At 49.8% G+C, this 14851-nt stretch overlaps 1 protein-coding gene across 4 annotated transcripts; it reads right to left on the bottom strand.

Annotated features, from left to right (window-relative positions):
* Positions 1–4565: 4565 nt before the first annotated feature.
* Positions 4566–13361, bottom strand: TOR1AIP2 (torsin 1A interacting protein 2). 4 transcript variants are annotated; one of them, XM_062581749.1, is made up of 6 exons: positions 13093–13361; positions 12093–12266; positions 9929–10231; positions 9465–9785; positions 8927–9091; positions 4566–8104 (listed from the first exon to the last, which is right to left on the bottom strand). In XM_062581749.1, exons 2-6 carry the CDS (start codon positions 12124–12126, stop codon positions 7347–7349), a joined length of 1581 nt encoding a protein of 526 aa, XP_062437733.1. In that variant the 5' UTR covers positions 12127–12266; positions 13093–13361; the 3' UTR covers positions 4566–7346. The 4 variants fall into 4 exon arrangements, with proteins under 4 accessions (XP_062437733.1, XP_062437735.1, XP_062437736.1 ...); XM_062581751.1 differs by having other exon boundaries at positions 8993–9091; XM_062581752.1 differs by having other exon boundaries at positions 8927–8992.
* Between the last annotated feature and the right edge of the window lie 1490 nt (positions 13362–14851).

Below are 14851 nucleotides of genomic sequence, written 5' to 3'. Positions count from 1 at the left end.
CCGAAATTAATGACTTTACAGCCTGCCGGGCGGCGGGGGGGAAAGAGAGCGGCGGGGGCGGCCGCCCCGGCGCAGGGGAGGCGAGGCGAGGCGAGGGCGGCGCGCACGAAGCGGGGCCACGGCGGCGCCATGGCTCGGGGCCTGCGCGCGCGGGAGGCGCCGCCACCCCGGAGGCGCCGCCGGCTCACGAGGTCGCTTCCTCTCGGCCTCGGCGGGCCGGCGGCCGCCTGGCCGGCGCCCCTGGGCAGGCCCCGGGCCTCGGCGCCCGCCGCCGGAGCGCGAGGAGCGAGGTGGAGGCGGCCGCCCCGGCGGCTCCCGCTCCCACCTCACGTGGGCAGATCCCGCGCAGGGGCGATGCCAGCGTGGCGTGAGGTGCATCAAGGCAGAGCTAAGCCGCTCGCAGGCTTAGGTCCTGACTTTAAGCTGTCTTGATGCCTTCTTAATGTTCGGAGGAGATTTTTGAATGCTTGTAGTTGGCGCGGGGGCAAGCACACGCCATGTGATGGTTTCCCCGCAGCCCTGCGACTCCCTCGGGTCACCAGCGTACAGAAGGGCCTGGAAGTGCCGTTTAACAGCTTAATATGTTTAAAAGCTTTTTAACAAAACCGTTCAGTGTCATAACCGCTCGTAATCTGCCTCTCCCGATTTGTATCTTTTTCCTACCATCTTTGTTTAGACCGTAAGGTAAAGTTGCCACTTGGCCAATTTCTGACTGGCCGGACTGGTTCTCCTGCGGGCTCCGCGTTACGGACGGCTCTGCTGCGTGTTGCAGACTGATCTCTGCACGTGCAGAAGCTCTTGGTGGTTTTGCACTCCCAAACCAATAACCCTGCCATAACAAGGGGCTTTTCCTCATTTGCTTTCTAGCTTCCTGTGAATGGAAAGTAGATGCCCGTGGTTTTCCAGCCAGCCTGTTGTTGTCAGGAGAACTTAATTTGCCACAGTATCCACATAACCAGGACTGAGCTGGGGCCAGCCAGCCTGTTTCGCCGTGGCTGTAAGCCGCGTTCAGACCACGGGCTGCTTGCAGAGAACTGATTTGCACCGATCTCCTACGCTCCAGACGTCGCCTGAGATTTCAGTCTCTTGCTTATTTCATTGAATTGAGATTCGTGTCTCTCTTAAAAGCCTTAAATGCAGTCAGGAGGAGCATCAAAGCATATTGCCTTTGGCGAGGAGGACCAGTGTCGCTGGCTGCTGTCGCAGCTGGTCCTGCTGAGGAACTGCATCCTCTAGCAGGACCTGGGGGGATTTCCTCTGCCCACAGCCCATTTGCAGATGTCGTGGAGGGAAGTTGTCTGCCAGCGGGGAAAGTCCTGCTGGGGTCATAGTTACGGAGCCTGAGAGGTTAGAAGAATGCATGCAAGACACTAGGCTGGCATAGAGGTCTTTAGACATCTCTGTTTCTGTGTGTGCATGTTTTCTTCCCTGCTCTCCGACATTTGTCTCCCATTGACCAAGCTGCTGGAAGGACACTGTCTTTTATAGCAATCTTTCTTGCTGACTTCATGGCTCTTGCGCTGGGTTTTTAGCCAGTTCCACTGGCAGAACAGGTCCAATAAATTAACTGGCTTGATCTGGTACTTGCCTCGGTAGAGATGTTCTGTCCATTGGAACGGCAGGATATGTTGTGGATGAATATAGACAACCTTACTTTTCCCCATAGGTCAAATTTTGACACTTTCTAGTGAACATATGGACATGTCCCATTCAGTCCCCTGGGGATGTGGTAGAGCTGGAGCTCTGCTGTCTCTGAGGGAGACGAAGCAGGAAGACCAGACTGCAACACAGACATCCCTCAACTGGGGTGGCAAAGTGCAGACTTTGAGTCTGCACTTGAGAGTGCCCCACTGTTGCTGGCTGTGGCCCTGGGGGTCTCGGAGCAGTCTGTTGCTGCTCCCTGCAGAGCAGGCCCTTCTGATCTCTCACTGCAGAGCAGGGCTCCTGTTTTGAGCAAAGTCCTCTTGTGTGTGCTAGACAGATGCTGAGGTTTTGTCCTCCTTCTCCTCCCTCCTTCCAGGCTAGTGCATTTGGCCATTTTTAGCAAATTGACTTGTCATGGGCCCTGCCTCCTACAGGGTCACAGGCCCAACACAGAGCTGCACTGATATCAGACAGTCTTCAGTATTGCTTCGGAGTCAAAATACCACCTCGGTACCAGGAGTAGGGACATGAGCTCGTGGGGAAAGCTTAGCCCAGCACAATGTCTTTGTTGCGAGCAGAATGACAGCTGTGGAGGGCATTAAAAAATGGACAAACAATCCTCCTGCTTGGCTAGATAAGCCAGGACAAAGACATCCACGAGGCCTCCGGGTTGTTCCAGCCTCAGTCCGAGTTGGTGCAGAGAGAAAAAGAAAGATGTGGAGCAATGTTAGCACCCGAGGAGCTGGCTGCTGCCGGCACAGGAGGGCAGCCTGCAGAGATGGAGACCGCTGCCCAGCCTGGCCTGTGCAGTGTGGGTGGAGTGATCTGCCTTAAACACTGGGGCTAGGGGAGCAAAATGACAGCTCACATGGCAGTAGGATGCTTGCTCTTATAATCACTGCTAATTTGGTGGCAGAGCAGTCCAGAGTGGCCTTCCAGAACTAGTTTTGCCCCTCCACGGGGCTGCTATGTAATTTTCAAAGTAATTTTGGGGATTATTGAATGCCTTATTCCAATACATCCTTCCCTACAAAATTAGTGTTGCACTTTTAGCAGCAGGGAAAGCTGTCACCCTACCCTGCCAAAAACATAGCTTCATCCAGCTTGGCTTGGCTTGGGGCTTTAGTACTAAGATACTAAAATAAAATAAAATACAAGGAAATAGTTGTTGGGTGGGGTGGGGTGGGGTGGAGTGTGTTTCATTTTTAATAGACCAAATAGAGTAAGAATGATATTTTCCTTTTTTTTTCTCGACAAAACGAAAGAAAAGAAGAATGCGAAATGCCAGCACCTCCTTCACAGAAGGAGAGGCAAGACACGGTGAGGTGGGTTGCCACAGGTGCAGGGGCTGCAGAGGCTGAGCCAAGGTGCTGCGTCCAGCCCCCAGTTCCCATCGCCAACCGCTGCAGGCAGCACGATGGCTTGCTCTTCAGTTCTGAGTAGAAATAGGTGACGCTCAAGTTGGGCAGCATTCAGAGCACCTTTGGTGGAGCAGCTCTGAGCAGAGGTTGGTGCTGCCCCCTGTGTCAGGACAGAGGTGCTGCCACAGCCAAATGGCCACTAGACCCATCTGCCCTGATCTCCCTGCTGCTGCTCAGCAGAGTACATCCTTCCCACCCTGACTTCCACCTTTTTTTTGGAGCAGGTAGAAGGATCACTGCTGAAAAGGCACCTGGTGACAGCACATTTTCATCCGAATCCTTGTCAGGGTAGGACTGAATCCTCCCTGTCGCACCAAAGGACGATGGAAGATGAGTGATATGTACTTCTGGCAATTGATCACTTGAGCAAGTGCCTATTTGAAAATAGATTCACATGTTCCAGGTATTTAAGTTGGTATGACCTGGGCATGGACAAAGAAAATCCAGAATGACAGGATAACGCCAGTTACATTGCTGACAGCAAGAGGTCAGGGCATAAGAGCTATCTGAGCCGTGAGTCAACACCCTCATCCCTGCTTGTCTGCCAGAGGAGTCTCCATGAACCCAAGGGCATCATAAAGGCATGAGGACTGATGTATATGATTCCCTGGTCCCCCTTACGGCTTGATCCTGTGCTCTGACCTCAGTGGAAAGCAATCAGTGTTTGCATGGGGCTTAGGCCTGTGGGCAAAGGTCAGTCACTAACGTTTACAGTCCCAGGAAATAAATCTCCCGTGGATCTCCCTATAACATGTGGAAGGAGACAGATGCAGATCACCTAGATCACATTAGGAAGGCACTGCTGATGAGCTGCCCCTAGAGGAACTATTACACCTGCGCTGATGGGTACCAAACCTCTCTGGCACCAAACACCTTCAGTGTTGCACCTTCAGTGCACGGGCAGTGGTGGGGAGGCCAAACCCAGCAGCAGTGACAAAGATCTGTCATCACTGGCCTTGGAGTTCTTGTCTCATCTGGCCGTACTTAATCCCTCTTTTCAGGCATGTATCTGTTTAGACCGGAGCTGGGCAAAATGATTCAATGCCAACTTTGAATTTGGGTGTGTTGAGGTGTTGTGAAATTGGGTGGAACTGATCTGATTTTGGGGGGGTTTGTTTTTTCCAGGTGCCGCAGAAGGTTATTGAAATGTGAAGTATTTGCTTTCTGAATTTCCATAATGTTGTTGGGGGGGCAGTTTAATTATTGTCATTAAATATTATGCAAACATCAGTATGTTTCATTTTCAATTGAATTCAGCAGCTTAAGCAGTTTGTGGGTTTGTTCTTAGTTCTACCCTCCGTTGGAAAGCTGTGAATGTTTATCCCAAACAAGACAAGAAAGATTGTTTGGGGTTCTCTCAGGAAAAGCAAATATTCACTTTGTTTGCACAACTCTAGCCTTGACCTAAATAAAAGTTTATCCAATATGATGATCTCGTTTGCTTAATGAACTGGAAATAACTAGGAAAAAAATGAGAGAATTGATAAGACTCAGTCTCACTTTGAAGGCTTTGCTGTTTTTTTTTTCATGATCTCATTATTTATTTTGATTAGAAGTCTTGTTTCAGAAGCAAGCATTTTTCTTTTGCCTTTAAAAGATCATAAAAGTATCTCCATATTGGAACAGTTGTGGTGGATGAAGCTTACAGGGATGTGCCCAAGCAGCATGAAGTTGCAGTTGCATACCTTGACTATGCATTGCAAACACAGTACATACATAAAATTGTGAGATAGCTTTTAAATACTCATTTCCTTAAAGATGTTGACATAACATGATTAATGCCTTGCCAGTTTTTACATCACTGCTAACACTGAACTGTGCAGAGCAGAAAAGGTGTTTTCCAAAATAGCACAGAGCAATGAAAAGGAGGAAGGGGATGAAGCAACCAAGTTTGTTCTTGCTCATATCTTGTACAAAAGCATGTCTTGGCCCTTGTGATGCTGGACTCCAGCAGGCAGTTTCCTTGTCTAGCCCAGTGTTTGCTTTAGTTATAACCTGTATGAACCACTTCACACTAGTGCTTCATTCTGCAGCAATAGCTCAACTTCCTATCTGCAATGAGACATAAACTGAGCAGCAATCGCAGCTGCTCAGTCAGATCAGGGTAGTGGTTAAAATCCTGCCAGCTGTGGAAAATATCGGTAACTGTCCTTGGTTTTGTCTTCATATGACTGACATTGTAAAGAAACAAAATGTCTGTTCTTTGGTCAAAATTTGAACTAATAACCCACTCTTCCTTCATTTCATCCCCTTCTCCAAGTCCATTGTGTCCTGAGATAGGACAAGGCACATGGCAGGAGGGAAGAAGGGGCAGGTTGTGATTTTAGGCTTTGGGGTGAATGACTGTGCCTCAGCTGAGCCATCAGTCAGGACAGATCTGCAAGGCACCATTGGTAGGAGACCCAGCCAATGCAGGGGCTGAGATGCTCTAAGGAGCACTAAAATACAGCTTTTAAACACACTTGAGTGCTCTTGATTAGTGTCTTGTTCAGCTATAGGCTCTGCCTTTGAGAGGCCTTAGCCTATGCTTTTTGTATGGAATTAAGCCCCGCTTTGCTACAGCTGCTCCTCCTCTAGCAGGTGTGACTGTAGGCACCAGGGGCTGACTGTTGTGTTATTAAATGCTTTAACCTGCACTTACCCCAGGTTTTCCCTGAGTTAGCAGCTCTACCCTAGAGCTTTTACAGAAATTCAGTGTGCAAGAGCAATACAGTGTTTATAGGACTTAGATTTCTCTTCATGGTGTGCAGAAAAGGAGGCATGGTAAGGAACCAACCTCTTTAGCTGAGGGTTTATAGTGTTAGTGCATGAGGTTTCATCTTTTCCAGCTGTTATCAGCTCTATTCCTTGTCACTCTTAGACCAGACCGGGCCATCAGCTGGCTAGCAGGAAGGCAAACACATCCCTGGTGAGCAATGACCTGGTGTGCTGCTCTCTATGGGGTTTGACATAAATATTTGTGTTAATGTCTACATTCATCAGTAAGAGTTAGCTGAGGAGGGGCAGGTAGAAACAGAGGAAGAAAGCTGGGAGAACGCCAGGCTGCAAAGTCTCACGGTTCCTGGGCTACGTGTAGCATGGATGGAGACAGCCTGGAAAAGCCCTGGCGGGGCAGCCAGCAGTGTTTTGTCTGCGCGTCCCTGCCTTGATCCTGAGGACACTACCAGGCTCTCTGCGCGCAGCACAGAAGTGTAGAAATGATTCTCACAGCTTCTGCCCTACGCACAGATGAGAGTTCTGGCTGAAGGGGAACCTATCGCGTAGGGCCAAACCTGATGCATCAGCCCCAAGAGATGTTGTAACCTTGTGGTGGAAAAAAGGATCAAGAGTGTTTTGGTTTTTTTTTTTTCTTTAAGAGGCAGCATTAAGTTAAACGGTATTACTCATTCCTTTACCTGTGCAATCCCTTGATGCTTCACACCATCAGAGCATTAATGAGGTGGCTTTTGCTTAACTGCTGCTGGGGGTTTTCTTGGTTTTCAGATTTCAAATGTTCTCTGATGTAAGGGTGACCCTGCAGGATTCCCCTGTTTAGTGAAGCAGTTAAGTGCTGACAACCTGAAATAATTTTTAATTGATGTGTGAGGATTTTTGAATTGCAGGTTTGTTTGAACACGCTATGTTTAGGATCAGGTCTTCGCTTGGTGTAAATCAGTTTGTGCAAGTGGAGCTCTATCAGGACTGATTGGCCATACACTGAACTAGCACAAGCTACGATTGTGCTAGCCAGTCCTAATTTTCTTTTTGAAGCATGACTTCAAAGCGTGGGGTTTAGGGAGTTCAACCTCCCTTGTCGCAGGGGGTCTTTTGAGTCAAAGAGAGAAAAACGCTCTAGGTAAAGGAAACTGTGACACTGGTGTGCTTGGATGTTAGCAAACAGAGGAAGGGAGAAATGAAAAAGCTCCTGAGCTGAAATATCTTTCTGGTGTAATAGTTATGTTATCCATACTGCTACAAGGACAGTGTTTTCTGAGAGAAATGCTACCTGCAAAGAATTGTTCTCCTACCTTCCTCCTCCAGCCCCACAGTGGCAATAATGTTCTCATGTGACATTAGCAGTTTAAAATGTCAGCTCTTCCTGTCCCTTGGAAGGAAGCATGCAATTTATTACCTTCAAGATGCAGCTGGCCAAAAGGGTTGGATTCACTTGTATCTGTCAAAGAAGGTAGAGAAATAGCACTCATTATCAAGCGAGTGCTGTGCTTGTTTGTGCCTCTGCCTGCCTCAGGTGGCCAGGACTGGCTTTCCAGCCCTTCACAGGGGCTATGGCAGCCCTTGCCTCTAGGGTTTGGTGTGCAGGTGACAGCCTCCCTTCTCGATGGCCTGCACCGGATGGATTGGGAGGACCAGGTGGGAGATGCGGCTCCACAACCCACTCAGCTTGTCAGAGTCCATGCGGTTGTAGGAGCTGGGAGTACTGGTGTCAGTGAACTTGGCCCAGAGGAAGTCACGGACTCTTTCCTCCACCTGCGAGAGGCTGATGTGGGTCTCCAGCATCTCCTCGTCCAGCAGCACAGTCAGCAGCAGGGCCACATCCTTGAAAGCAGCACTTTCATGGTCACAATATTTGTAAAAGATGAGGGTGGCCCCTGCCGGCAGCAACTCAAAGTGGTGTATCACTGCAGCACGGCCTCCAGCCTGGAAAGCGGAGCTAAGCTCCCTGTCCATCTCCAGCTTTGCCTGATCACTCTGGAGCCTGGATTTATCCGTGCCGTCAATCTGGACTGTGCTGGCATGCAAGGCGGCTGCGTAGGAGTCAGCCACGTAGGCGGTAAGGCACCGCAAGGTCCGTTTGCCCTCACGGGCAGCCGTGAAGATAACGATGGCTGGTTCTGTGTGGTGAGACGCATTGAGGTGCTTCTGCAGGAACTTGCGTCCCCGAAGCCATAGCTGGGGGCTCTGCCCTGGAAACCTGTCCTGCAGCTGGTTGAACTGGAACAGGAAAGCCTCCACTGTGGGGTTCACGGGGGCTTGCTGGGACTTGGAGGCCAGGATGCTAAAGCAGAGCATGATGATGAACAGTACGAAGATTATAAGCCCTGTTTAACCGAGGAGAGACCCAAGACAGGGAACAGAAGTCAGTTCAAGGCAGTCAGCAGTGGTAAGCTAGAAGAGAGCCATGAGGGCTCTCTTTCTTCTCCCCTACAACTGGAAGGTAGTTGATGTTGGTATGCTTCAGGGGCCCAGGACCTGCAGAGAAACCTCTTGCCTCATGTTGTGGGACCCACACATCAGCTTGGGAGCTATTGCTCCACAGATGGAGACAAGGTTACAGCTTTGGAGTCCCGGGGCATAATTCCTGAAGAAAGTACAGCTGATCACAAGCTCTCTTCCTCTCCCCACTCTTCTGTTTTCTTTAAGGTTTGTGACTATTTACAGCACCTGCCTCCATATACCGAGGTGGCTGATTCAGCAAAGGGATCGGGTTCACGGCCAGTCTCCTAGCTACGCTAGATGAACAAGGGCTACTGTGTCCTGTCCAGAAAAGGAGGACAGCAAGGTTCAGGCCACAACTGCTTGTTGCTCTCCACAGCAAGGTGGGATCTCTGTGCCCCAGAAGTAAGAGGGGCATGTCAATGCTATGGCTTCTTGACATCTTATGACATAGAGGGAGACTGGGGAGGAGAGGCTCATCAGCTTAGCCTCAGCCCTCCAAGGACATGTTAGTACTGCATTCAAACTGGAGAGCTGCAGGGAAAACCCTGTACTATAAGGCTCCAAATGGGACTATTTTTAAGGGTATGGTTTGCTTTTTACTTGGAAGCTATTTCTCTAAAATCCTATGGACAGCAATTCCCACAAACCCTCAGAAAAGACTGAAGGGTCCTGAGAGAGAATAATAATTAAATGTGCTTCTTTACTTGTTCCTGGAGGGTCAGTGCCTTCTGGTCGATGAGTAACTCGCAAGGGAAGCTTCTGTTCCTCACCTGTCAGCAAGAAGAGCTTTTTAGTCTTCTCCGGCTTTGTGTTTTGGGTGGTGACATTCTGCAGGTGCGACTGAGCCTCTGGCTTTTGGGCTGTGTGTCCTACAGTAAGAGAAGGAAATTTGCCACTCACTGCTGAGGGAACAGGCAAACTGGGCTGCCAGGAACTTCCAGCTGAGAAAGTTAGAAGGAGCAGTGATACTGCTTGGAGTATTGGCTCTTTCTGCTTTTTAAGCAGGAAAAAGAGGAAGAAACACGGAGCTCAGCATGCTTTCATGCCTTTCAAAGCAGGACAGCAAAGGGGAGAGAGAGAAGCAGGTAAATTTTGTGCTGAGAAGCAAATACCTTCTTTCCTGCTTGACTTTGGAAAACTGACAGCAGGTGCTAGAGATCTCCAGATAAAATTTTTCCGTTGTTTCTACAAAATGTGGGCATGTGGAGAGTGGAGCAGCAGCAACGTGCAACCATAACTCACCTTCAGTCCCATGTCTCCTCCTTAGCATGCCATGGGATTCACTCTCTGGAATTTCTGGCTCTGTATGCTCTGCTGGCTCCTTGTGCAGGAGGGAGGCACTGGTGTTCTCCGCTGCCAAGAGGCTGCCGGTGACACCTTCTGTGGCAGTCAGACCTGAATGCCTCCTTTTACTGTCAGAGATCAGTGACTTGTCTATTGATAAATCATCTTCCTCTGGTCTGTGGGAGCTTTCATGTAGCCCGCTTGTCTCCTCGTGCCTGCATGTTTCCTGGTGGACAGGGCTCTCTCCTTTGTTGTCTGTTTTCTCTTGGGCTAGCCTGGCTGTAGGGAATAAAATTCACAGATCTAAGCTCAGTTTCTTTCAGCACAAGAAACACAATCCTCCTTCCTGTTTTGCCTCCTCTCTCCTGGTAATCAGCATTTTGGAAGTACCACACAAACATACAGATGGGGAGAGGACTCACCTCCGTCCATGTCATCTTTTGCCTGGGATCTTTCTGAGATACCATCTCCTGTCTCCCCAGATTCTTCCAATGACACTTGAATTTCCTGGAGGCCCTTCTCCACTGTAGAGCCAGCCAGCCTTGAGTCTGTCACCTCGTTGCTGTCAGCAGTTGGTGATTCACCCACCAAAGGATCTTTCTCCTCTGGTTTGCAGGAGGTGTCAGGCCAGCTGCCTGTCACTTGGTGCCCATGTGTTTCTGGAGGGGTCTCTTGGTAGGCAGGATGCTCTGCAATGCTCTCCACCTCATCCTGGGCTGGTCCAGCTGTTGGGATCAGAGTTCACAGCTCAACTATCCGTAAAGGAGTCAAGAAAACCCACTTCTTTACCACCACACAGCAAAACTCCTAGTCTTTGCACTTCAGAAACATCTATCAAACAAACTACTAAGAAGAGAATTTACCATGACCAGCCATCATCACCAATGAATTTGTGCTGCCTCATGCTTTCAAAAAGGATTCAACCAGGTCTCCACACTTGTGACTGCAATAGTGGCCACGCAATGACAGACCACCTTTAGGGACGCACTCCTCTATTCACACTACAACCTGTTCAGTGCTAGCAACTTGAAATGCTTTTAATGCACAAACCCCATTAACATTGTCCTATGATAGGGAGCAATTTCTTCATTAAGTGTTAGGATATGTTACCACATCTTCCATGGAAAGTTGTTTTCCTAGGCTGATAAATCATAATGATGGATTTAAAGCATTTCTAAAGCTGTTGTTGGGTATTGGCCAGAATAGTTAATATCAGTGCAGTTTGAGCATCTGCCTGAAGAAAAATTAAATGTCAGCTCTGCTTGTGCTCTTCCTCTCTCTGTTCTGGAGCTGTTCTCCCAAACAATTACAATCAAGTGTTGTAGAAACAGCAAATCAAAAGCAAATATCAGAGCATAATTCAACGCAGAATTCTATTGAGGTTGAACATAAGTATTTGCAACATATTCTGAATCTTACAAAAGCAAACATATGCAGCTCAAATCTCTGACACTCTTTGTAAAAAGTTACTTTTGAATGATCCTACGGATCAAACGCTTAAAATGACAGAAATGATCATGTTAAAATTGGAATAAAGATAGATAAAAATGGCAAGGAACTCCCCACTATTTTGAAAACATGAAAATAGCTTGTTTCATGTCAGAACATGCTGTCCTTTGGAGCATGATTATTACATTCATTCTTGCTAATTATTATGGGAACATGTCAGAACTTTTAGGACAGGTCTCATCTGATTATAGCATCCAGGTATCACTGAAAGAGCCACATCTAGCAGTAATAACAAAGCACCAGGAGAAAGTAAGTACATGCTAGACATTGAAATATGAAGAACCTGAGAAATATCCTGTTATTCAAGCTGGGCACAAACAGTGCTGCCTTGTCCTGCCTCCACAGGGAGGCTTCTCATCCATAAACGGTGGAAGAAGGGCTTGTTGTTGAAGCACCTGTAGATTTGTGGTTTCTGGGCTCTGCAGAGTTCGGATCCTTGCCTTGACCCAAGTTGTGTCTCTGTGAAATGTGTGCCCGCCTGCCAAGTATAAACCTATGAGACTCGCTCAGCTGGGAGTGTGCGTGTTATAAACTCAGAGCTGCCTCCCTCAGTGGGTCGATCTGAGATATTGGCATTCAACAGAGCCTCTTCCTCCTGGGCTGGTAACAGGAGGGAGTTGCTCCCTACCCCTGCCACCCGTCGTATGTAACCCTGCAGCGGGAGGTGCTCCACGGGATTGACCTCTCACTGGGTTGCTACCCCAGAGACTGTTTTCACCTCTATGCAACCAGCTCCCCAAAGCTGCCTCTCAGGAGGAAGCCCTGGGAGGCTGGGAAAAAACCTTTCCCATTCTGGAGCCCTAATCTCTGACTCTTCTTGCACTACAATCCTGGTCATCAAGTCTAAGCATGTTGCTGCTGGGAATCCAAAACTGAAAGTAACTTCTTACTCCTTGTCCTTTTTAATTATTTTTTAAGGGAGGGGAGGGGGTAGCAGCATGCTTTTCTTGGCTTGGAAAAGAGAAAAGTTTTGATTTCCCCCCCCCCTTTCTTTTTTTCAGGTTTCCCTTTTCACTGTTGGAATTTTCTTGCAAAGAGTTTTTCCTAGTACAGGGAGTAGGTGTAGGATTCACTTACCTCCGCAGAGGTCCACACTTGAATTCTCTTCCATCTTCCTGCGGAGTCGTGGGCTCTGCACTGTTTTGTTTCACTTTCTAATTTGGTCATAAGGAGACCGGTCTCCTCGCTGCTGGTGTGACGGAGCGAGTCCTACCCTGCGCGCAGGTGCCATCCCTTCTGGGGCCTCAGGAACTGCAAGGACACCCGCACCCACAGCAAAGCTGATAAGCACAAGCACAGAGGAGTGACTGAGCAGCAAAGCAGGCCGCTCCCTCCCCGGCTGCGCTTATCAGGCTGGTTGGGCGATGTGAAAATGGATGGATGTGCCCCGGCACATTTTTGATAACCCACGACCTGTAACTGAGCCCAAGCAATAGCAAATATCTCGCCTGCCCAGCAGGCTACCAGCCCGGCGTCTACGGGCGCTTTGCAGAGCTGCCTTGGGACGAGCCGGTGCGCGGGGACACGGGTTTCTCACCCGGGCAGGCAGCCGCTGCCGGGCAGCGTTGCCTCCGCGCCTGGGGGCTGCTCCCCACGGATTGAGACAGCCGGTACCTCGCGCAACGCAGCCGCGTCGACGCAGAGCGAAGCCCCGGCTCTGCTGTGATCGCGTTAGTGGTTAGTATTTAATATTAATTAATGGGAATTAATGAACTTGGAGCTGCAGGCTGACTCTCCTACCGCATCCGCCTGCCCGACAAGCAGCCAGCAAGCGCAAGCAATAGGCAGTGGGTTAAACACGTGAGGAACTTTCCCCGCCGGGGACCGGATCCTGCAGATCCTGTGAAATACAAGATCTCAATATCCGATCTTTACAGCGGCCCTTCTAACAGAAAGGGGCACCTTCGGCCGCCCGATGCTGTCTCTACAACGGAGTTTTCCTGCTGGCTAAGAGACTGCGGTGTTACTGCTGCCGGGCTCTCCTCCCTCCCGCGCCCTCCCCACGCTGGGTCCTCGCTGTGACGCTCTCAGAAGAAGGAGTTGGAGGAGCAAAGTCGCTGGTGGAGTCGGCGCTTACCCGGGCGCGTTTGGAGCCGGTCCGGGCGGCGAAGCGGAGCAGGGGGCTCTAGGAGGTGGCTGGAGGCCCCGGGGCCCTGCGGCTGGCAGGGCAGCCCGCTCCCCGGCCCCGCACCCTTAACCCTCCGCTGTCAACGTGACAGTGAACTCTGCCCTTCCCGGTGCCCAGGCAGGCTGCTGGGAGCTGTAGTTTTCCTTCTCACCCTCCAAAGACGACTGGCTTCTCCGTAATGAGCAATAACCACATCAGCAAGGGCGTTGCTCTCCAGAGCGCTTTGGAGACTGTACGTTTTTTCTAGCTGCAGTTCCAATACTCTAGAGTTGCACGTAATTTCCTCCAGGCAAACCGAATGACTAGGTTTTTTCCATGTTAAGTAACAATGTTGCAGATTTAAATAAATAGCAGCAGGGAGAGAAATTGTTTGGAGAGAAGAGATGATTTAGGAAGCTGGCAGTGTTACAAAAAGCCCCAAATGTAGCCACTGACCCCCAGACTCTGGAAACGTCACCTTCTGCGAGCTCAGGGAGGTGGGGGACCAGTGTGCAGTAAAAGGCAGCGTGCTGAGCAGCAACCTGGAGGGGGACCAGGCGTGTGGACGCTCCCAGCACCTCCCTTGCAGCGCGCTCCACAGAAGAGCCCAGAGCGAGCCTGTGTACTGCTCCCAGCCTCACTGGGGCAATGCCTTTTTAAAAGAAAAAACATATATATATATAATTGGCCTTGCTATATCCACACAGGTGACAGGTATGTTCTGCCCCCTGCCACCCGATACCTTGCTGGGGGGCATTTGAAGGGGACCGGTGGCATGGAGCAGGGCACGCAGGGTGGGAAGGCACCCGGTGGGAGGAGCAGCAACGCTGAGCCTGCAGCCCCCCTCTCAGCCCGTAGCCTTTTCACTAGCAGCCCAGGGGAGCCCAGTGGAATACAGCTGACATAAAGTACAGAGAAAGGCAGCCAAAACGGTGTCTGTATGGAGCGGAGACTGAACAGCTGGGACTCTTCAATTTGGAAGGCAGAGAAGTGATTTGATTGACGTGGAGTTGTTGTTTCCCAGATCCCTCAATAAGGGAAGGTGGGGTACTTGATAAAACAGGTAGGAGGCTGGGTTCAAGTGGGCAGGAAAAAAAAAAAAAAAAAACTTTTTAATGCCGTGTACAGAAAACTTATGGACTTTGTTGCTACAGAAGGCTGTGGAGGCGGAGTGTCAGCAGGTTCAGAAAAAGAATTGGGCTCATTCTTGGACAGCAGGTCTACCAGCAGATAGGGCAGGGATGTACCTGCCAAGAAGACATGCCATTTAGGCGGCACACACGAGCCTGGTGCTGCTCTGTGGTCATTCTCACGCTTCTCCAGCACCCCAAAGGGTTTACGGCAGGTGTTAAAGGCAAAAGGAGGTTAACTGTGCCATCGGGTCTGCCAGACGGCCTGCTTCCTTTCCCTAAAGCTTCCATGACCTGTCCCCCATCCTGTGCCTGCTTTTGTGTCTGTCCCTCAACCTACTGTAATTGCTCAGCTATGAGACAGACGTGCATGTCTGTGCACCGTGCTACAGAGATGTAAGTGTGCGTGTGTGTATCAACACTCACGCTGGTCATATCAGAAAAGCAGCATTTTATGATAAGATGTGTGCATGGGCACAGGATTATCCCGGTTTTATGACAGAAACAAATCTGGTCACATGACATGGGAAGGCCCAGAATACTTCCAAGATGGATGTTGATTTGGGCTGGATAGGGAACAGACGGGCTTCTTCACGGTC

Source organism: Rhea pennata, chromosome 8 (genome assembly GCF_028389875.1).
Source record: "Rhea pennata isolate bPtePen1 chromosome 8, bPtePen1.pri, whole genome shotgun sequence".
In the NCBI taxonomy this organism is placed as follows: domain Eukaryota; kingdom Metazoa; phylum Chordata; class Aves; order Rheiformes; family Rheidae; genus Rhea; species Rhea pennata.
This window is presented reverse-complemented; position numbering and strand designations above follow the sequence as displayed.